Source organism: Vitis vinifera, chromosome 8 (assembly GCF_030704535.1).
Source record: "Vitis vinifera cultivar Pinot Noir 40024 chromosome 8, ASM3070453v1".
Classification (NCBI taxonomy): Eukaryota; Viridiplantae; Streptophyta; class Magnoliopsida; order Vitales; family Vitaceae; genus Vitis; species Vitis vinifera.
Window position 1 is genome coordinate 19,424,370 of NC_081812.1, and position 19,030 is coordinate 19,443,399.

At 38.3% G+C, this 19,030-nt stretch overlaps 1 protein-coding gene across 6 annotated transcripts in view; it reads left to right on the forward strand.

Annotated features, from left to right (window-relative positions):
• LOC100247661 (E3 ubiquitin-protein ligase UPL7) overlaps nt 1–19,030 on the forward strand; it is a 31,095-nt gene that overhangs the window by 9,048 nt on the left and 3,017 nt on the right. For 5 of the 6 annotated variants that reach the window (XM_002284013.4, XM_010655713.3, XM_010655714.3 and 2 more), the window contains 11 exons: nt 634–1,223; nt 4,056–5,039; nt 5,116–5,444; nt 6,341–6,619; nt 6,706–6,958; nt 7,523–7,693; nt 7,824–7,916; nt 15,693–15,800; nt 16,343–16,459; nt 18,552–18,641; nt 18,801–18,909. In XM_002284013.4, the coding sequence (XP_002284049.1) occupies nt 634–1,223; nt 4,056–5,039; nt 5,116–5,444; nt 6,341–6,619; nt 6,706–6,958; nt 7,523–7,693; nt 7,824–7,916; nt 15,693–15,800; nt 16,343–16,459; nt 18,552–18,641; nt 18,801–18,884 (3,098 nt within the window). In that variant the 3' untranslated portion in view covers nt 18,885–18,909. Of the gene's footprint in view, nt 1–633; nt 1,224–4,055; nt 5,040–5,115; nt 5,445–6,340; nt 6,620–6,705; nt 6,959–7,522; nt 7,694–7,823; nt 7,917–15,692; nt 15,801–16,342; nt 16,460–18,551; nt 18,642–18,800; nt 18,910–19,030 lie in introns of those variants that run through there. The other variant, XR_786481.3, reaches the window with a different exon arrangement.

Here is a 19,030-nt window from a genome sequence, read left to right on the forward strand (position 1 = left end):
TGTGGTGTACAGTGGGTCTTTCCTAATTCTGTAAAGGAGGTTCTTAGTAGTTGGAAAGGCTCTTTTGTGGGGAGAAAAAGAAAGAAAGTGTGGAAGTCCATCCCGCTTTTCATTTTTTGGACAATTTGGAAGGAGAGGAATAGGCTCGCCTTTAAAGGGGGTGTGTTAGCCTTTCAGAAATTAAAGACTTCGTTTGTGTATAATTTTTGGGGTTGGGCTAAAGTGTACATTGATATGGAGTCGAATTCCCTTATAGGTTTCTTGGAGTGGATAGCTTCCAAGTAGGGGTTGGGTTCTTTTGTTTTTTGGTTAGGGTTTGTAGCCTTGTATACTCCCTGTATGCTCTTTGGCTTTTTGCCTTCGTTAATATATTCGCTTACTTATCAAAAAAAAAAAAATAGATTCTTGCACAAAGAAAGAATCAAGCAACAAAAGAGGTCATGGGAAGGGGGCAGCTTGATTGTCTTGCACCTGCAGGGCTTTCTTCCATCCATCCTCTCACGTATATTCTTGTTGTTCTAAACTTATTTAAAATAGCTGCTTTATATTGTATAGCCCTTATTATCGCTCCATTTATTCTTTTATTTTGTCCTTTCGATAATCTGCTGATCTCTGACCGTCTTTGATGTGCAGATTCAAAAATGAACTTTTGCTCCCTAGCAACAGGTACACCTGAAGAGAGAAGGATATGGACTTATGAAGCAGAGAAACTGATTTCTATATGCTTATTTATTCTTGCGGAGTGTGATACCCATCCAGGGGGTCAAGATATTAATGTCCTTTCTTCTATGGCAATGCGTCTTCTTGTTGTCTTAACTGATACAAAAGGGTGGAAGAGCATTACAGATGATAACTTTCAGGATGCAGATAGGGCAGTGAAGGATTTAGTTAGGTTTATGGGAAGTAGAAAAGGTGGTCTTTATCTTTGTATCAGAAAATATTTTAATAAATTGGATGCTCCTTGTTCTTCACTGAAGAACAGTGTTGTCCAGGCGGATGAAAGATTCTTGATAACTGCAAGTGCAATAACTTTAGCTTTGCGGCCCTTTCAGGCTGCAAACTTAGACGTCACTGAGCCTGGCCCCTTCAATGTGCAATATGCTGCCGAGCAGTATTGTGTATATATACTTACAATTCCTTGGCTTGCTCAACGTCTACCTGCAGTTCTGTTACCTGCTATGAAGCACAAGTCTATTCTATCACCTTGCTTTCAGACACTACTGGTAAGGCTCATTTAATCCAAATAAGATCTCTCTCTTCTCTCTCTCTCTCTCTTTTTTTATTTTTTATTTTTCTGTTTCTTGCTTTTAGATGGAACCAATCTTGGAACCTTCTGATCCCTCCAAACCACTTGTCACTCAAACCAGGTCCCAAGGGATGATCTATTTAATAGTTTTATTTTTATAACATAATATGCTTAAAATTGTGATCAGAATTAAACAATTTTTTGTTTTTATAAACTGCATATGGATATTAAGTGCCAATGAGCAAGAAAACTGAAGTTTCGAGTGAGAAAGCGAAAGGCTGCTCTAGTGCCACTGCTTTTTGCGGAAGTAGTTTAACCTGTTGCTTGTTGCTTTCAATTCCAAGCTATGGTTGCTTAGCAAGCAAGCCTAAGTTACAGAAGGTTGCTTCAGTGTTATATAAGGTGAGTTGGCCTATCCATTATTAGGGGCCTTTTCTTGCTGATCTGGAATGGATTTAGAATAATGGATGAGGGATGACCAGCATAGTGCTAGCTTGCTTCTGCTGGCAGCTGGCAATTGAAGTTCTTGGATGCCTTATGCAATGCTCACATGCATAATATTTAAGTGACCTATCTTCCAAGCTTGGTGTTAAATGCAAAAAATTCAGATATCCCTTGTTAGAAAATAAAAGGTCCACAGAATTTTCAGAATAGTGTAATATCTTTAGGGGTATATAGGTTTTAAAAGGTTTGGATCTTGGACGCATTTCATTTTCTTTCGCTGTTATCCTCTTGAGAAGATTATGAATGTCATTAAAGGATGATGGCACCATAATGGGGTCTCTACAAAAGGCCACAACTTGAATTAATGAATGAGCTGAAGAAGTAGTAGGGAGTGCAGGACTGGAGGATGAATTTTAACTTGTCTAAGCTTTCCTCGTGGTTGGCTTCAGATGGGGCTCATTTGAGATTACTCATGGAATTAATGAACCAGGCTTAATCCTATTGGTGTGACCTTGTTAATTGTTTGAGCCAAGGTGGAGTAGCCTGCTATGTGGTTCAGTTTGTTTACGCCCTTCTAATTTGGTGGTAAGAGAATTCATTTTTTGTGGGAGTTAGATTTGGATGAATTTCCAAAATCAGTGTTACATGTTCATCTCAATTTCTAGTCCCTGGTTCAGATTTGGTGCTCAATACTGTTTCCTAGATATACAATTAATTTGAAATAAGCGAGAAAGTCTCAATGCAGACAGTACTATTTAGGTTAAGAAAAAGAAGAGGGAAAAAAAACTGCAGATATCAATTGAAATATCAACTTTGATAAAAAATAAAATAAAAAATGGAAAGGGTGTTGAAATTAGTAGAATTTCCCAAAATTTCAAACTTTTATGTTTGAAATTAGTAGCAAAACATAAATTTTTTTTATGAAACTTTAGAAAATTCTAAAAGAGAGCAGGGAGAAATTTAGAGTTAAAAATATTGCTTGATAGGCTAATATTTTTCTTTTGATAGACTAGAAGTACTAGTGCTTTTACAATTTTGTGACGTCTTGTTTATTAAATATTAAATTAAATAATTTATGATCTAGTAAAAATTCCTTTTGGTGTATCTTTTTGTTTTAATTGTCATTTCAAAATTTTTCTGATATCTCTCTTTATTTGATAGCATGTCTCATAGTATACTGTATTAAACTTTTGTGGCTTTCTATTTTTGGAAGTTTTTATTTATTTAACTTGAAAAAAAAATCCTCAAAACTTTTTGGAAGTTTCATCAAATTTTTGAGACATTATTGAAATCAATATGTCATGGATGACATCACCAGCATGTCAATGAACAGAGCAAAATTTTTCCAGTTTAGAACATTCGATATGCTGTTAGCCAGTGTTGATAATTTTTAAATCTACTCTTATAAATATAATATTTAAATCTCTGTTTGTACTTTGAGAGGTAATCTTTTGTCTACAAGAAATAATAATGAACATGATAACCAAGTTATACATCAAGTGCAAACTTGTTTAATAAATTAATTTGCTTATCCAAAACAAAAAATGTCTCAAGCCTGAAAATATAGATATTTTTGACAGGAAAAGTAAAATATTATTAAAAGATAAAAATATGTTTTTTCCTATAAACAGTATATTTTTCCCTATCAGATCAATTTAGAAATATCTCACCATATATAACCTAATATATCACCAGCACAATTAGCAAGATTATACATTAGGTAGCAGGCTGATTCTAAACATGCATATCAACATTAAAGACGAAATGCTCATACAGGTTGTTTGGTAGTTATACTTCTCTAAACTAGCTAATTTGGATAATTTCTCTTCAGTAACAAGATAGAGAGAAATGAAATGAACTATCCATTGCTGGTTATATCTAAAAGCAATAGTGGCAAAGAGGATGTCTCCTTATAATCAATTTCATTTATTTGCCTTATGCATATCAGCACAATGATAAAACTTCTGATGCTATCTTTTCATCTATTGTCTTGTGAAGATGTCTTGGGGTAGAAATAGAAGCTCCAACCCATTTTGGGTGGATTAAATCAAGTGGGAGTTGTTTTCCCCATGGTTGTGCAGGACTAATTGTCATTCCATTGCCTTCAATTCTTGGCAGATCTTTGCCTATGTGTGTCCATGTTCCTGAATTTATGTATTGCACTGCTTTCATCATTATCTTTTCATGTGTGTACTGGATCCATGCTAGGTTCACAGTTATATTTTGAGGGTCGGTTTGTATTTTATCTTTAATTTTAATCTGTCTTGAAGTAAATGAATCCTATTTGTCATTCTTTTTTCCTTTTTGAACCTTAGTAATATCCACAACATGTGGGGACTGATCAGACTATGGCAGGTGATGACAGATCTTGAGAAAGAAAATATTAAAGGAGATGTCAGAGATGCATCCATTCCAAATCCCTCATTGTTCCAAGGCAGTGCCACAAGTTAGTTGGGCTCTTGCAAACGTTATATGCCTAGCGACTGGAAGTGAGAATGATTGTGTGGATCAGGGACAGTTCACTCAAGGCCTAAACCACACGTCATATGTACATGTTGTTAACATCCTTGCAGAGAACTTGTTGGATTGGCTTGAGGATGTTGGATGGATAAGAAAGGATAACCAAGAAATCCAGGAAAATGTTGAAACATGTGCAAATCCCATTGACATAGCATGCAGTCCTGATACAACTTATGGACCGATAAAGATGTCATACATGGACCTTTTCCGTCCTGTTTGTCAGCAGTGGCATCTTATGAAGCTTTTGGCAATCCTGAAGAATGTTGCCTTTATTTGTGATAGTTCACTACCAAACAATCTGGAATACTCGGGGAAGCTCGAACTACTTGATATTGCATATTTTTATTCCTACATGCTTAGGATATTTTCAGTTTTGAATCCTGTAGTTGGGCCTTTGCCTGTTCTCAACATGCTAGCTTTTACTCCTGGATTTCTTGTCAATCTATGGGAGGCACTGGAAGGTTACCTTTTTCCTGGAGATGTTAAGTTTTCTGAAGATAATGATCTTTGCAAAAGCAAAATTTCTACAAACAAAAATGATGGGGCTTATGAGAAAAAGCAAAAACAGGCCTCTAGAGATGGAGGTAATAAATGGGTAACCATGCTTCAGAAGATCACAGGTAAGTCACAGATGGATGTAGATTTGATTTCTGGTCGAACTAGAACCAGCCAGGTTAAAGAAGATGCTTTTGATGTATGGGATGTAGAGCCTTTAAGGTGTGGTCCACAGGGTATTTCAAAAGATATATCATGTCTGCTTCATCTGTTCTGTGCCACCTATTCACATCTGCTGTTAGTTCTTGATGACATCGAGTTCTATGAAAAGCAGGTAAATTAGTTGGGTTTTCTTTCACCATTGGGAATTGTCATTGGTATTTATTTTAACATTTGATGCCATGCATTAGGTTCCATTCACACTGGAGCAGCAGCGAAGAATTGCATCAATGCTCAATACACTAGTGTATAATGGTTCATTCCATGGTAGTGGTGGCCAGCAGAATAGACCCCTCATGGATGCTGCAGTAAGATGCCTACATTTGTTGTATGAAAGGGATTGCAGGCATCAATTTTGCCCTCCTGGCTTGTGGCTTTCACCTGCTAGAAATAATCGGCCCCCAATTGCAGTTGCTGCCCGAACTCATGAAGTTTTGTCAGCTAAACCAGATGATGCTTTGACCATTCCAAGCATGGCTCCTGTTATCACTACGACACACGTATTCCCATTTGAAGAAAGGTAGGTATATCATTCTCTAAGCTTAAAGAATGATACACATTTTACAGCTGTGTGCCTCTGTATTGTCCTAGTTCACTTTGTGCGCTTCCAACTCCTGCAACTGGAAAAAGAAATCTTGATTTGCAAAAACATTGGGCTTCAGCATTTGCCACTTTTACACATTTTTTATGCCATTCTGTCATCTTCTGCTTCTTCATCAGAACTTTCTTTGGAAGAAAATATCCACTAAACCCATCCAAAGTAGAGGCTTTAATACCTTTCCCTCTTCTTCAACTTTTCTTTTTTCACAAGGAAATTGGCCTTCAAAAGGACTATGAAGTCCTGATTCCAAATTTGTGAAGAGTTCACTAACAGGTTTTTAAGCTCCATGAATCCATGCTTTTACTACTTCACCTTTCCGGAGCACATAAAAAGTCCTCTACAGAGCTCCGTATATAGAACCCAGGTGTAGGATTGAGTACTGTATTTACATATATTTAAACATCATATATTATTAACAACATATGAATGGTGTTCTACCTGTGGATGCATTGCATACACTCACCATTTCCATCCATGTGCAATATTATTGGTGTTGTTTGCACTGTAGTACTTGTTTCAATGTTTCCTGAAGTACTACTAATAATTTCCACATTTTCACTAATTGTTTGGAAATTCTATTGTTTGTTTCGATATTAGTGCCGCTTCTAAAATTATGCTATATTCATTATTTGGGTAGTAGTTTGACCTTTCTATACATACATACTAACTTTAGTATTGTTATTATTATTATTTTATGTTTGTATCATCGTCATGATTAAGTTATGCTTGCTGTTTTCTGTTATCGGTCATACTTTTTGTTGTCTATTTAGCTTTACACCTAGGAGCATATGCTCATCAATATGCTCCCTTGGCAGAGTTCAGATGTTCAGAGAGTTCATCAAGATGGACAAATTCTCTCGCAAAATGGCTGGTGAAGTGGCTGGACCTGGTTCACGATCAGTTGAGGTAGTAATTCGTCGAGGTCACATTGTTGAAGATGGTTTTCAACAATTAAATTCACTTGGTTCAAGGTTAAAGTCATGCATCCACGTTTCATTTATTAGTGAATGTGGCCTTCCAGAGGCTGGTCTGGACTATGGCGGCTTATTCAAAGAGTTCTTAACTGATATAGCAAAAGCAGCCTTTGCTCCTGAGTAAGTTTAAGATTGCAATTATATCAATTTCTTGTATGGTTATCTGCGCTTTAGGATTATAGTTATTTATTTTATTGTTGTCTTAGGTATGGGTTGTTCTCTCAAACCTCAACTTCAGACAGACTCCTAGTCCCTAACACAGCTGCAAGATTTCTGGAGAACGGTACTCAGATGATTGAGTTCCTTGGAAAAGTTGTTGGCAAAGCACTCTATGAAGGAATATTATTAGATTATTCCTTTTCACATGTTTTTATACAAAAGCTATTAGGACGATATAGCTTTCTTGATGAACTATCAACTCTTGATCCTGAGCTCTACAGGAATCTTATGTATGTTAAGGTAAACCCTCTTGATAAAAGTACAGGATTTTTTATTTTATTTTTAATATCAGGAAAAATATAGGAATTTTGAAGTTTAAAAGCATTTCATTGTGTTTTTTCCCCTGCTGTTTTACTGTTAAGTCCTTACTGAGACACTGATAATGAATGTTCAAAATACAAGGGCCTCTCTCACATTCATGGCAATATTCCTAATGGGGGCATATCCTAGGTTTGTTTTGGGAATTCCTCTCTCTCTCTCTCTTAATTCTGTGCTGAAAAGCCTAATTTGCATTGGAAATTTTCTCTTTTTTTGGTTAATTAATTTATAGAACCCTGGTGCAAGTTACATCATTGGATATTTGGAACATGACACTGGCTGACATGATGGGCTTGGAATCATGAGTTTGACCTGAATTTTTGGGATAATGCACAACTGATTGCTTGATTGATTTTATTATAATTGCTGCATAGTCTTTCATTTCTTCAATCTCTTGGATTTGTAATCTGTATTAAGTTCAGCTGTATGTGCATAGTAATATTTGTTTCTCCAATTTGTGAAGTTTCTCGTGTTTTGTTTCTACAGCATTATGATGGGGATGTGAAGGAACTCTCTCTGGATTTCACAGTTACAGAAGAATCATTAGGCAAACGGCACATTATTGAGCTCAAACCTGGTGGCAAGGATGCCATTGTGACCAATGAGAACAAGTTGCAGTATGTCCATGCTATGGCAGACTATAAACTTAACCGGCAGGTGTAGTGCACAATTTGGAAATTCTGTAGACCTATCTATTTATAACAGATTTACCTTGTTATCAATATTGAATTGAATTTATCTGCTTCCATGCTAAATTTTCCTTCCACTGTCAATGTTTGAATTGCAGATGCTGCCTCTATCAAATGCATTCTACAGAGGGTTGACTGATCTTATTTCACCTTCTTGGTTGAAGTTGTTTAATGCAAGTGAATTCAATCAGGTTGTTTCTTTTTCATTGTGCAGTTGATCAATTATTGTCCTGTAAATAATCTAACATGGGGTAAAATTTTGCATGTTATTCTGAGAATCAATCCACTGAAATTCTGACAAGTATGATAACTTCAAAAATCCAGATGGTTTACTCTGATAACTTGATCAGAACTCAAATGGTTTTCTCCCACTTTATTTGTTTAAGGAAAGGGGGTTGTGGTGCAATTGGCCTTAACATAAATGGGCATTATGTGGGGTGTGGATAGAAGTAGTATTTTAGTTTCTTGAATGATGAAGCCAAAAGGCATGTTCTTAATTTTTATTTTCTTTTCATCTTCAAACATATAATGAAAATTATTCCTGAAGCTGGTGCTGGCAATGTGTATCTGTTTGCCCTATCACCAGTTAAACACTAGACTTTAGGGCTAATGCTTTGACTCTACTAAGAATCGCATTAGGACCTCATTGCATGTAAAAGAAACCTGATAAAAACAGGACATTCTGGACATGTCCTAGGAGATGTATAATATTTCTACGCGTATAGATTTTAGTTGTGCTACCCTTTACTTTTTGGTTTTTCCTCTTATTTCGTTATGTAGTTGTTACAAAAATCAAGCATATTGTGGTTCCTAACCTTAATAGTCTAATACCCAAGTAGAACTGACTACTTGATGGGTGGATATGAGTTCTCCAACTGATCAACTGATACCTAAACCCAAATGCAACAGGATCTGAACTGCTTGAAACAATGCCCAACTCTGGGGATACTAATACTTGAACTGAAATGGAAATATTCACTTTACGAATGCAAAATCTACTCAAATCCTCAAATCCTTCGGTATTAGTGTTGTGTAAATTGCCATTGGGAGTTTAAATGAAATAAATTAGGATTGGTATCCACAGTCTGAATAAGGAGCCTGGTTTTGCCATTTAGGCTAATAATCTTTTTATAATTGACCTTTGATGAATCAAATGACCATGTCATGATGAGTCTATTTTGGTCATTTCGAGTTTAAAATGTGTTAATATTTTTCAGAGAATTGTGCCCTTTCAAGGGAGTGAGGTCAAATATAGTTGGAGAAAAAGTGAGTGCTTTACAGAACAATGATAGTTTTCAAAATTCTAAAAGTGGAAGATTGTATGACAAAATATAGTGATACTGAGAGATGTTTTCTTAAAGATGTTTTTTTTTTATTATCTAGGACTCCTTGGGGGTTTGACCTCTATGGGATTTCACCTCTATGGGATTTCATTGAAGATTGGATTGAGCTAAGATTGTATACTTCTTGGTTTCTTTGGTTTTTTTTGTGCTGGTCCGATTCTAGGTGCTTTCTGTATTACCCTCAGTGTACTTGAGTTCCACTCCACATTTTGTTTAGGCACCACTTAATGTATTTCTTTTCCTTGGCTAATACATAGGGATTGGGAACTCATATTTGAAAATATTTGAATGAAAAGTCAAACTTTCCCATCTCTTCTTTTATATTTTCCTCAAAACAACAGTTGGAATTCATATCTTTTAATAGTAATTAGGATGTTTCGATGGTAAACAAAGATAGTATTAAATAAAAAGAGCCAAAAAGAATACGATGGGAGAGAGAGAGCGAGAGGGCACGAGAGAGAGAGGAGGCGTGAGGGAGAGTGAAAGCGCGTGCGACGGCAACGACGAGGAGACCGGCGAGGCGAGTCGAAAGCGAAGCTTCACGGTTGAATCCAAGACGTTCGAGCTTGCTATGGATGGAAGGAAAGGAAGATGTCAGATCCTCATCGTGGAGAAGAAGCGGGGGATCTCGACATGGGTTCGATTAGGGCTGGAAAGCTTAGGGCTTTTCAAGGAGGGGCTAATCCATTGTATACGAGATGATAAAGAAGGGAGATGGGAAAAGGAGTGGAGAGAAAGAGGCAAGCGGTTCACTCTGGTTCGGGGTTTCAACAGAGCGGGTGGCTTTTTAAGGTTGGGGGTTGTGGATCTGGAACGGAAAAACTTTAGCATCTTCTTACCAAGAGGTAGGAGGGACAAAAGAGGATGGACGGCTATGGTGGAGATGATTCGCCAAATGGAAGAGTTGGCTGGTAGAAGAATGGAGCTGCAGGAAGTAAGGGCCGGCGGAAAAACTTCTCTGGCAAAGTCATATGCAAAAGCAGTTATGGGCACAAGTCAGAAAGGCGCAACTGTGATCAAGATGAAGGTCTCGAGGGAGGAGATGGCTGGAAACTTACAGAAGTCGGAACACTGTCTCGTCGCGAGCTAGAAACCCAACAAGAAGGACGAAGACAATTTGGAGAGGCTGGGAAGTCTTTGGGCGAGTTCTTAGGGCCTAAAAGGTAAACTAGGGCTGGCCAAGCTGGAACGAGGTAGGGCATTGCTGGAGTTTGAAGATATAAGAGAGTCTCACCGTGTGGTCTCATCGGAGAGCAGAGTGATGGGAGGAGTCCATTTAGGGTTGGATCTGTGGAACCCAAAGACAGGTTGTTGGGTAGAAAAGGAAATGGTACAGGAAGCATGGGTTAAAGTTTTCGGTCTGCCAATTTTGTTATGGAGCCCGGTGATTTTGAAGAAAATAGGGGAGGAATGTGGGGGATTTGTTGAAATTGACGAACGGACAAGGTCGATGGAGGAGATTCAATGGGCTAGGATACTGGTTAAAATAAGAGGCGAATTTAGACCGAGTACGCTAGAAATTGAGGTAAAGGAGGAGGTTTACACTTTGGCGCTGTGGTGGGAGATTAGGCCGGTGGTGAGACGGAGCTTCTCTACGACGGAAACCAGTAGGAGAACTGAGATCAGGGGTGAATCGTCCTCACGCACGGAGAAGCGAGTGGGGAAGGAAGTGATAGGAACGGGAATCGAGGGACTGCACCTGCCGGATGATGGGAGGTTGCTGCAGAAATATGGGTCGGGCTTAGAACCCAGGAACTAGATCCATGGCCCAATGTTCCGGGACCGGGTCTATGCGGATGGAAAAATGGCTGGGCTGTCTTCATATGGCCCAACTATGGATCTTAAAGAGCAGGAGAAGGAGGGTGGGCGCGTAAGATAGATGGGCCTTTGGGCCGAAAGTTAAAAGATAAAAAGGTGGCTGGTGAGCCAGAGGCAGGCCCATCGTCAAGTAATTGGGTTGCTGATCTGGGCTGCTAGCCTTTAGTTGAGTTGGAAGGCTTGGTAAGGAATGGCCCAAATGCTACCCAAGAGAATGCTGGTTTCTTGGGCCGTTTTATATCCAGAAAAAGACCCATTCCAGAGGATCCATTGAAGTGCTGGGTGCCAGAGGAGATTAGAAGGGAACAGAGGGAGGATGGCTTCTCCATGATTGACCGCGCCCTTGAAGATGAAGCTAAGAGGTATGTCCTGCAGTCCCATCCTAAAGAAACTCGGGTTATGGGGACATTTCTTTCTTCCTCTTCTATTTCTGATCGGGCTCCAGAGGGGGAGTCTTTCGATCGCCCAAGGGGAATAGAGGAGGAATTATGGGGGGACAAGTCAACTTGGTTAACAATCTATGAGGGGAATAGTGAAAATGAGAATGGATCTTGGAAGTTGGGAGAGGCCAACAAGAACCGAGATAAGGTTAGGTGCAAGGAGGGGAAGGTTGGTGCCTCCAGATCTTAAGACACTGGAAATGAAAAAGAGGAACTATGGGAGGAGTGTAGCTTAGCAAAATTTAGCCAATTTCTGGGGTTCTCTACGGAGGGGCTAGAAAGGGAGATTTTGAATTTTCTGACTAAAATCAGAAAGAGGAAGGAAAAGATTCACAGCAAAGATCTCTTGGAGAAGTCCAAATTTGAAAGGGAACTAAAGAGGCTGGAGTGCTCTGTCAATTATGAGGGGGGGAATAAGCAGAAAGACCTCTCACAGGGCAAAGGGAATCAATTGATAGTTGCCCAATGAAGTTGAAGATTATAAGTTGGAATGTGAGGGGAGCTAATGACAGCCCTAAGAGGAAAATTATTAAGAACTATATAAGGAGTCAGAGGGTGGATCTTTTATGTATTCAGGAAACCAAGATTCAGGAGATGTCGGAGGGTATTGTGAGAAGCCTGGGCACGGGGAGATTTATAGATTGGAGAGCCCTAAATGCGGAGGGGGCTGCGGGTGGTATTTTGATATGCTGGGATAAGAGGCTCTTGGATATTTTGGATTGGGAGGAGGGTCATTTCACTTTGTCTTGCAGATTCAAGACTATAGAAAATGGGGCTACTTGGGTTTTTACGGGAGTGTATGGTCCTTTTACTAAAGTGGAAAGGGAGGGTATGTGGGAGGAATTTGGGGCGATAAGAGGCCTTTGGGATGATCCCTGGTGTCTTGGTGGGGATTTCAATATCATTCTGTTTCAACAAGAAAGAAGCAGCCAAAGAAGAATCAGTTCAGCCATAAGGAGATTTGCAGAGACTGTGGATGATTTAGAGTTGGTGGACCTGCCTCTTCAGGGGGGAGAGTTCACTTGGAATGGGGGGCTTAACAATCAGGCGTGGGCGAGACTAGACAGATTTTTAGTTTCCCCTAGTTGGTTAGATCTGTTTAGTGGAGTCACTCAGATCAGGTTGTCTCGGCCAATTTCTGATCATTTCCCAATCGTGTTAGAGGGGAGTGGAATTAGAAGAGGCCCAACTCCATTTAGATTCGAAAATATGTGGCTGAAGGTTGAGGGGTTTCAAGACATGGTGAGAACATGGTGGCAGGGGATTGATGTCAGGGGCAGTGCTAGCTACAGATTGGCTTTTAAAATGAAGGAAATTAAAAAGAATCTGAAGGTTTGGAACAAAGAGGCTTTTGGGAGGCTGGAAACCAACAAAGCTTTAGCATTAGAACAAGTAGACTTTTGGGATCAGGTGGAAAGTGAGAGAAATTTGACTGTGGAGGAAGCTGATTTAAAAAAGGATGCTAAAGACTCCTTTAAGAAATGGATCCTGTTGGAGGAAGCCCATTGGAGGCAGCACTCAAGTGAGATTTGGTTAAAGGAGGGGGATAGAAATACGGGGTTCTTCCATAGAATGGCAAGTGCTCACTAAAGAAACAATGTTATGGGCAGAATTAAGGTTAATGGGGAGTGGCTGGTAGAGGAGCAGGAGGTGAGAGAAAGAGTTGTCAATTCGTTCCAGCAGATGCTTTCTGAAGATATGGTTTGGCAGGCGGATATCGGTAACATTCAGGTGGGTTGTATCAGCCAGCAAGAAGTAGAGAGTCTGGAAATCCCATTTGCATAGATTGAGATTCATGCGGCGTTGATGGAGATGAATGGGGATAAAGCCCTTGGCCCGGACGGTTTTACTGTAGCCTTTTGGCAAAACGCATGGGATTTTACCAAAGAGGAAATCATGGAGATGTTTAAAGAATTTCACGAGCATAATTCCTTTGTTAGGAGTCTCAACAATACCTTTTTGGTGTTGATACCTAAGAAAAGCGGGGCGGAGGATCTGGAAGACTTTAGACCTATCAGTCTGTTGGGGGGCCTCTATAAACTTTTGGCTAAAGTCTTAGCTAATAGGCTCAAAAAAGTGATTAGTAAGGTGGTCTCTATTGCTCAGAATGCCTTTGTAATGGGAAGACAAATTCTGGATGCGTCCTTAATTGCTAATGAGGTGATAGATTCGTGGCAGAAGAGAAAAGAAAAGGGCCTTATTTGCAAATTGGATATAGAAAAAGCTTATGACAGCATCAAGTGGAATTTCTTAATGAAGGTTCTTCAAAAAATGGGCTTTGGGACCAAGTGGGTGGGATGGATGTGGAGCTGTGTCTTCTGCTAAATTCTCTATTCTTGTTAATGGAGTGCCAGCTGGTTTTTTCCCTAGCACTAGAGGGCTTCGTCAAGGGGATCCTCTATCCCCTTATCTATTTGTTATGGGAATGGAGATCCTGGACGTTCTTATCAGAAGAGCGGTGGAGGGGGGATATCTTACAGGGTGCAACATTCGGGGTGGTAGTAGATCCTCATTGAATATCTCCCATCTATTTTTTGCTGATGGTACAATTGTGTTTTGTGAGGCGAACAAAGAACAAGTTTCTCATCTAAGCTGGATCCTCTTTTGGTTTGAAGCGGCTTCGGGTCTTCGTATAAATCTAGCCAAAAGCGAAATCATTCCAGTTGGAGAAGTGGAGGAGATTCTTGAGATGGCAGTTGAGCTAGGGTGCAAGGTGGGGTCTTTGCCCTCCCAATAGGGCCTCTTCTATGTGGGATGGGGTGGAAGAGAAGGTCCGGAGGAGACTTGCACTTTGGAAAAGACAGTACATCTCTAAAGGAAGGAGGATCACTCTTATAAAAAGTACCTTGGCTAGCATGCCAATTTACCAAATGTTTATCTTCCGTATGCCCAAGGCAGTTGCCAAAAGAGTAGAGAAAACCCAAAGAGATTTCCTATTGGGGGGGGGAGGGGGGGGGGGGGTTGGAAATTTGGAGGGCAAAGTTCACCTAGTTAAATGGGATGTGGTCTGTACAGAAAAATTCAATGGAGGGCTAGGATTGAGGAGAATAGCCACTCTGAATAGAGCCTTGCTGGGCAAGTGGATTTGGAGGTTTGCATGTGAAAAGGATAACCTTTGGAAACAAGTGATTTCTATGAAATATGAGCAAGAGGAATATGGTTGGAGGGCGAAGAAGGCTAGTGGGGCGGCTGGAGTAGGGGTCTGGAAGGAGATTATGAAAGAATCTGAATGGTGCTGGGAAAATTTGGCTTTTCTAGTTGGGAAGGGGTCCAAAATTAAATTTTGGAAAGATAGCTGGTGCACTGACACTCCGCTGTCCCAATGTTTCAACCACCTTTTTGTCCTTGCCGTGCATAGAGACGCCACAATTGAGGAGATGTGGGACCAACATTCGGGCCAAGGAGATTGGAATCTTGTTTTTGTGAGGGACTTCAATGATTGGGAAATGGATATGGTTGGTGATTTGCTCCATACTTTGAGGGGTCATAGGCCCTCCATGGAGGATGATTCAGTTAAATGGAGGCAAGGAAGAAATGGTCTTTTCAGGGTTAAAGAAGCTTACAGGCTGTTGGACAAGCCTAATGCCACAGAGTTTCCCGCAAGGAGAATATGGGTGGATAGGGTGCCAATTAAAGTCTCTTTTTTTGCTTGGGAGGCTACATGGGGGAAGGTGCTCACTCTGGATAGACTCCAGAAAAGAGGGGTGCAGTTCCCAAATTGTTGTTTTTTGTGTGGTTGTGAAGAAGAGAATGTAAATCATATTCTTTTACATTGTATAGTTACTAGAACCCTATGGGATATTATTTTTGGGTTGATAGATATTAAGTGGGTCCTCCCAGAAACTGTAAAAGAGGCTTTAATTTCCTGGAGGGGTTCATTTGTAGGGAAGAAAAGGAAAAAGATTTGGAAATCCATTCCGTTGTGTATTTTTTGGACGGTCTGGAAGGAGAGGAATAGGTTAGCCTTTAGGGGGGTGTGGTGAATATTCAGAGATTAAAGAGTTCTTTTGTTTGTAATTTATGGAATTGGGCCAAAGTGTATTTAGGTGAGGAGTCTTTCTCCCTTATAGGTTTCTTGGAGTGGATAGCTTCCACTTGAGGGGAGGTAGTTCTTTTTGGCCTTTTTCTCTTTTTGAGGCTGTAGCCGTCTTGTATACTCCCTGTATGCTTTGTGGCGTTTAGCCTTTTCTAATGCATATCTTGTTTGCTTATCAAAAAAAAAATAGTAATTAGGATGTTTCAAGGATCATGATTCCTCATGCTTTAGGTTGCAGTATTGTGCTTGTTTATGCAGATTTTGTTTAAATACCTATTTGCTTGAGTTCACTTGATCAGCCAAAATCTGATTCATAATTACTAAATGCAGTTGCTTTCAGGTGGAAACCATGACATTGACATTACTGATTTAAGAAATCACACACGGTACACAGGCGGTTATACTGAGGGCAGCCGGACAGTTAAACTCTTTTGGGAGGTATTGATACCCCAAGAGCAAAAGATTTTATTCTTTTATTTGGGTTTTTGTCTTCTAGCTTCATTGTTGGTGGAAGCTGCTACCTACCCCTGATTACTTTAACTTCCCAATGAAATTAGATCCATTTGGACTCTGTTTGCTCATTGGTGAAAATTGCATTCCTCTAATTTTTAGAGTTGCGTTTTGGTTGCTTCCATTTTCATTTGGAAATTGTGACTGGACATTTTCACTTGGAAGACAGTGGAAGCTTGCAATTAGCATTGCTTAGTTGTGCTTCCTTCAGTTGTTGTCTCCATGTCCAGGCAGAACAACTTCCTAAATTTGGTATTGATCTCTTCTTAAAATTTGAGACATTTATTTCCTTTGAAATTGGATTACATCCACCCCATTTAAGCTGTGGAATCCTGTCATCTATTCATCAACTCTTGAAGTCATGTATTCTCCTTCTGAACCATATATCCTGATTGAGGACACCTTCTAAAACTGGTTAGTGTAATATATTTTATGTTTCTATTGAACTTGTTCTGATTATTATGTCACAGGTCATTACAGGTTTTGAACCAAAAGAACGCTGTATGCTTCTTAAATTTGTGACAAGTTGTTCTCGAGCTCCATTACTTGGATTTAAACACCTGCAGCCAACTTTTACTATTCATAAGGTATGCTTTGGATCTTATATCCACATAAATTTCATTCATTATATCTTTTTAAGCACTTATCATCTTATTATTCATATCATGAATATGGTATGTGGTTTGTGTTCTTGCTTTAACTTCTCTAAGTAATCAAGATCATATTTTGATAGTTCTGCACAACATAAAGTTTTACTCTCTTATGAGGAAATTTGATCTTAGAATTTAATAATGTTAGGCATCAGAGGGAGATAAAAGTACTTTTTGTTACATAGAGCCAAAAAAATTTAACAGCTAACCATGGTTCACCAATCTCTTTAAAACTAGTATATGTAAGAAAGATGCAAGGCCTACTCCTAGTCCAATTATCATCAAAAGATAAGAAATGAAGTTCATGTTTGGTTGATTAGATATAACATGGGATAGAATAAAAGATGACATAATATATCTGATCTTATGTTTGTTTGGTAATAAGATATGACAAGTCATCCCATTATTTATCATATCTTATCACCAAACATGAGATATGATAAGTACTGAGTTATATTATCCAACCTTGTATTTTATATCCCCTATTAATGGGATGTATTAATCCTAAATTAAGATTTAGGATATACATATTCCATGGATTATAAACTTATTATTCTTATCAATTTTCTTCATTTTTTTATATTACTTATTTTGCAAAAGAAAAGATTTTGATAAAAAAGAAAAAAAACCCTTAAATTTGTAGTTAATGAAGAACTAAAAAAATACATATAAAATGTATTGTAAATTATATTAATATATTTATTATTTAATATAATATTTAATATATACAAATTATTTTTACATATTGAATACATAATAACTTTTTTATTTGTAAATTTTAAATATTTTGATCATGAATATTATTAATAAATAAATAAATAATTACTAAATTATAAATTGTAGAACGATTTTCAAATAACACTAAACATGAAAGAGATCTCAAAATTTTTTTAGCAACAAATATTGGGATGCAATATAAGTTTTATTTTAAACAAATATCAAACATTAAAATGCAATATGTTTTCCGTTCCATTTTTTATTTTTTTTACAAACCAAATATAAGCAAAATATAATATATCCCACTGGATAAAATATCTTAGGATGTCTTTGTCATTGAATATAATATTTAAGAATACCATATCTCATTAGAAATTATATAATGTACATATCCAACCAAATAAACATAACTTAAGTGGATAAAGAAAGGACAAGAGGTAGATGAGTCAGAGCATCATGATTATATCCAGTGAATTATGATGCATGAACTACAATTGCTGCATCATGTGGGGATCAAGGGGCAGGAGCAGCAACAGATTCACTAAAAAGTGCACAAAATTTGTCAATTGAGGAGGTTGTGACTTGGATGCATCACCTGGTGATATAAAGCAGCACATGTGCCTTATTATGACGTTTAATGGTGGTAAGAATTACATGACGTTCAGTGAGACATCGATATTTTTTATTCTATGCTCTGAAGAATGTGGGCAACCTGCTGACTTAAGATATGTATTGAAGACATCTAGGATTCTTCAACCACTTATTTTTATTCAATGCTCTGAAGAATGTGGGCAACCTGCTGACTTAAGATACGTATTGAAAACATCTAGTATTCTTCAATCCTGAGCAGTTGCCCTTTGACAAATTGAATGTGATATGGATCATCCACACTATCACATAGTATATATGGAGTTATGATCACTATGAATGTATGGTTATGGTATACCTATTGAATAATTTTCAGATGTATGGGTACCTATTTCACCTTGAAAATAAAAGAAATCAAGGAGAATGGAAAACCAGAACAGAAGAATCTGCAGGATCCATCAGATTTTAAGGCCATCCATGTGTAAAAACAATCAAAGGGAGCTTTCACTAATAATATGATTATGGAAAACCAGTTGCTTTTATGATACCTATTCTGATTGTTTTTCCATAATTCCTCTCTCTCAAACACAAACACCCACTTAGTTCCTTCAGTCTTTTATTTTCTTTTTCATCCCGCATTGCCTTTTTGCCCCAAAAAATGGGGAAAAGAAATATTGATCCTAGCAGGAAATGAGAACTGAGTTCAGATTTTCACTTTCTATAGGTTGCATGCGATGTGCCTCTTTGGGCAACAATTGGGGGACAGGATGTAGAGCGACTTCCCTCAGCTTCCACATGCTACAACACGCTCAAGGTACATCTCCTTGTCTACTTCATCAATTTTTATAGCAAGGCACAGAGCTTGGAACATCCAATTCAACCTATTAGACCATACTGTAATCTTATATCTACCATCTTTACTTATGTGCATGTTTTTTTTTTTTTTTTAACTTTTTTGTTTTAATGGTTGCAGCTTCCTACATACAAACGCCCTAGCACTTTGAGAGCAAAGCTTCTATATGCAATCAATTCTAATGCAGGGTTTGAACTTTCTTAGGGATCTCGCTTAATTTCTGTTCAAGGTGACTTGTCTGAGTCCTTAGTACTGTACCATATCAGTGGCATCATTCTCTTGGTATATGCTGTAATGAAAATGTATTTTAATGCTATTCAATGATTAATTTTTTTTCTTTTGGTAGCATT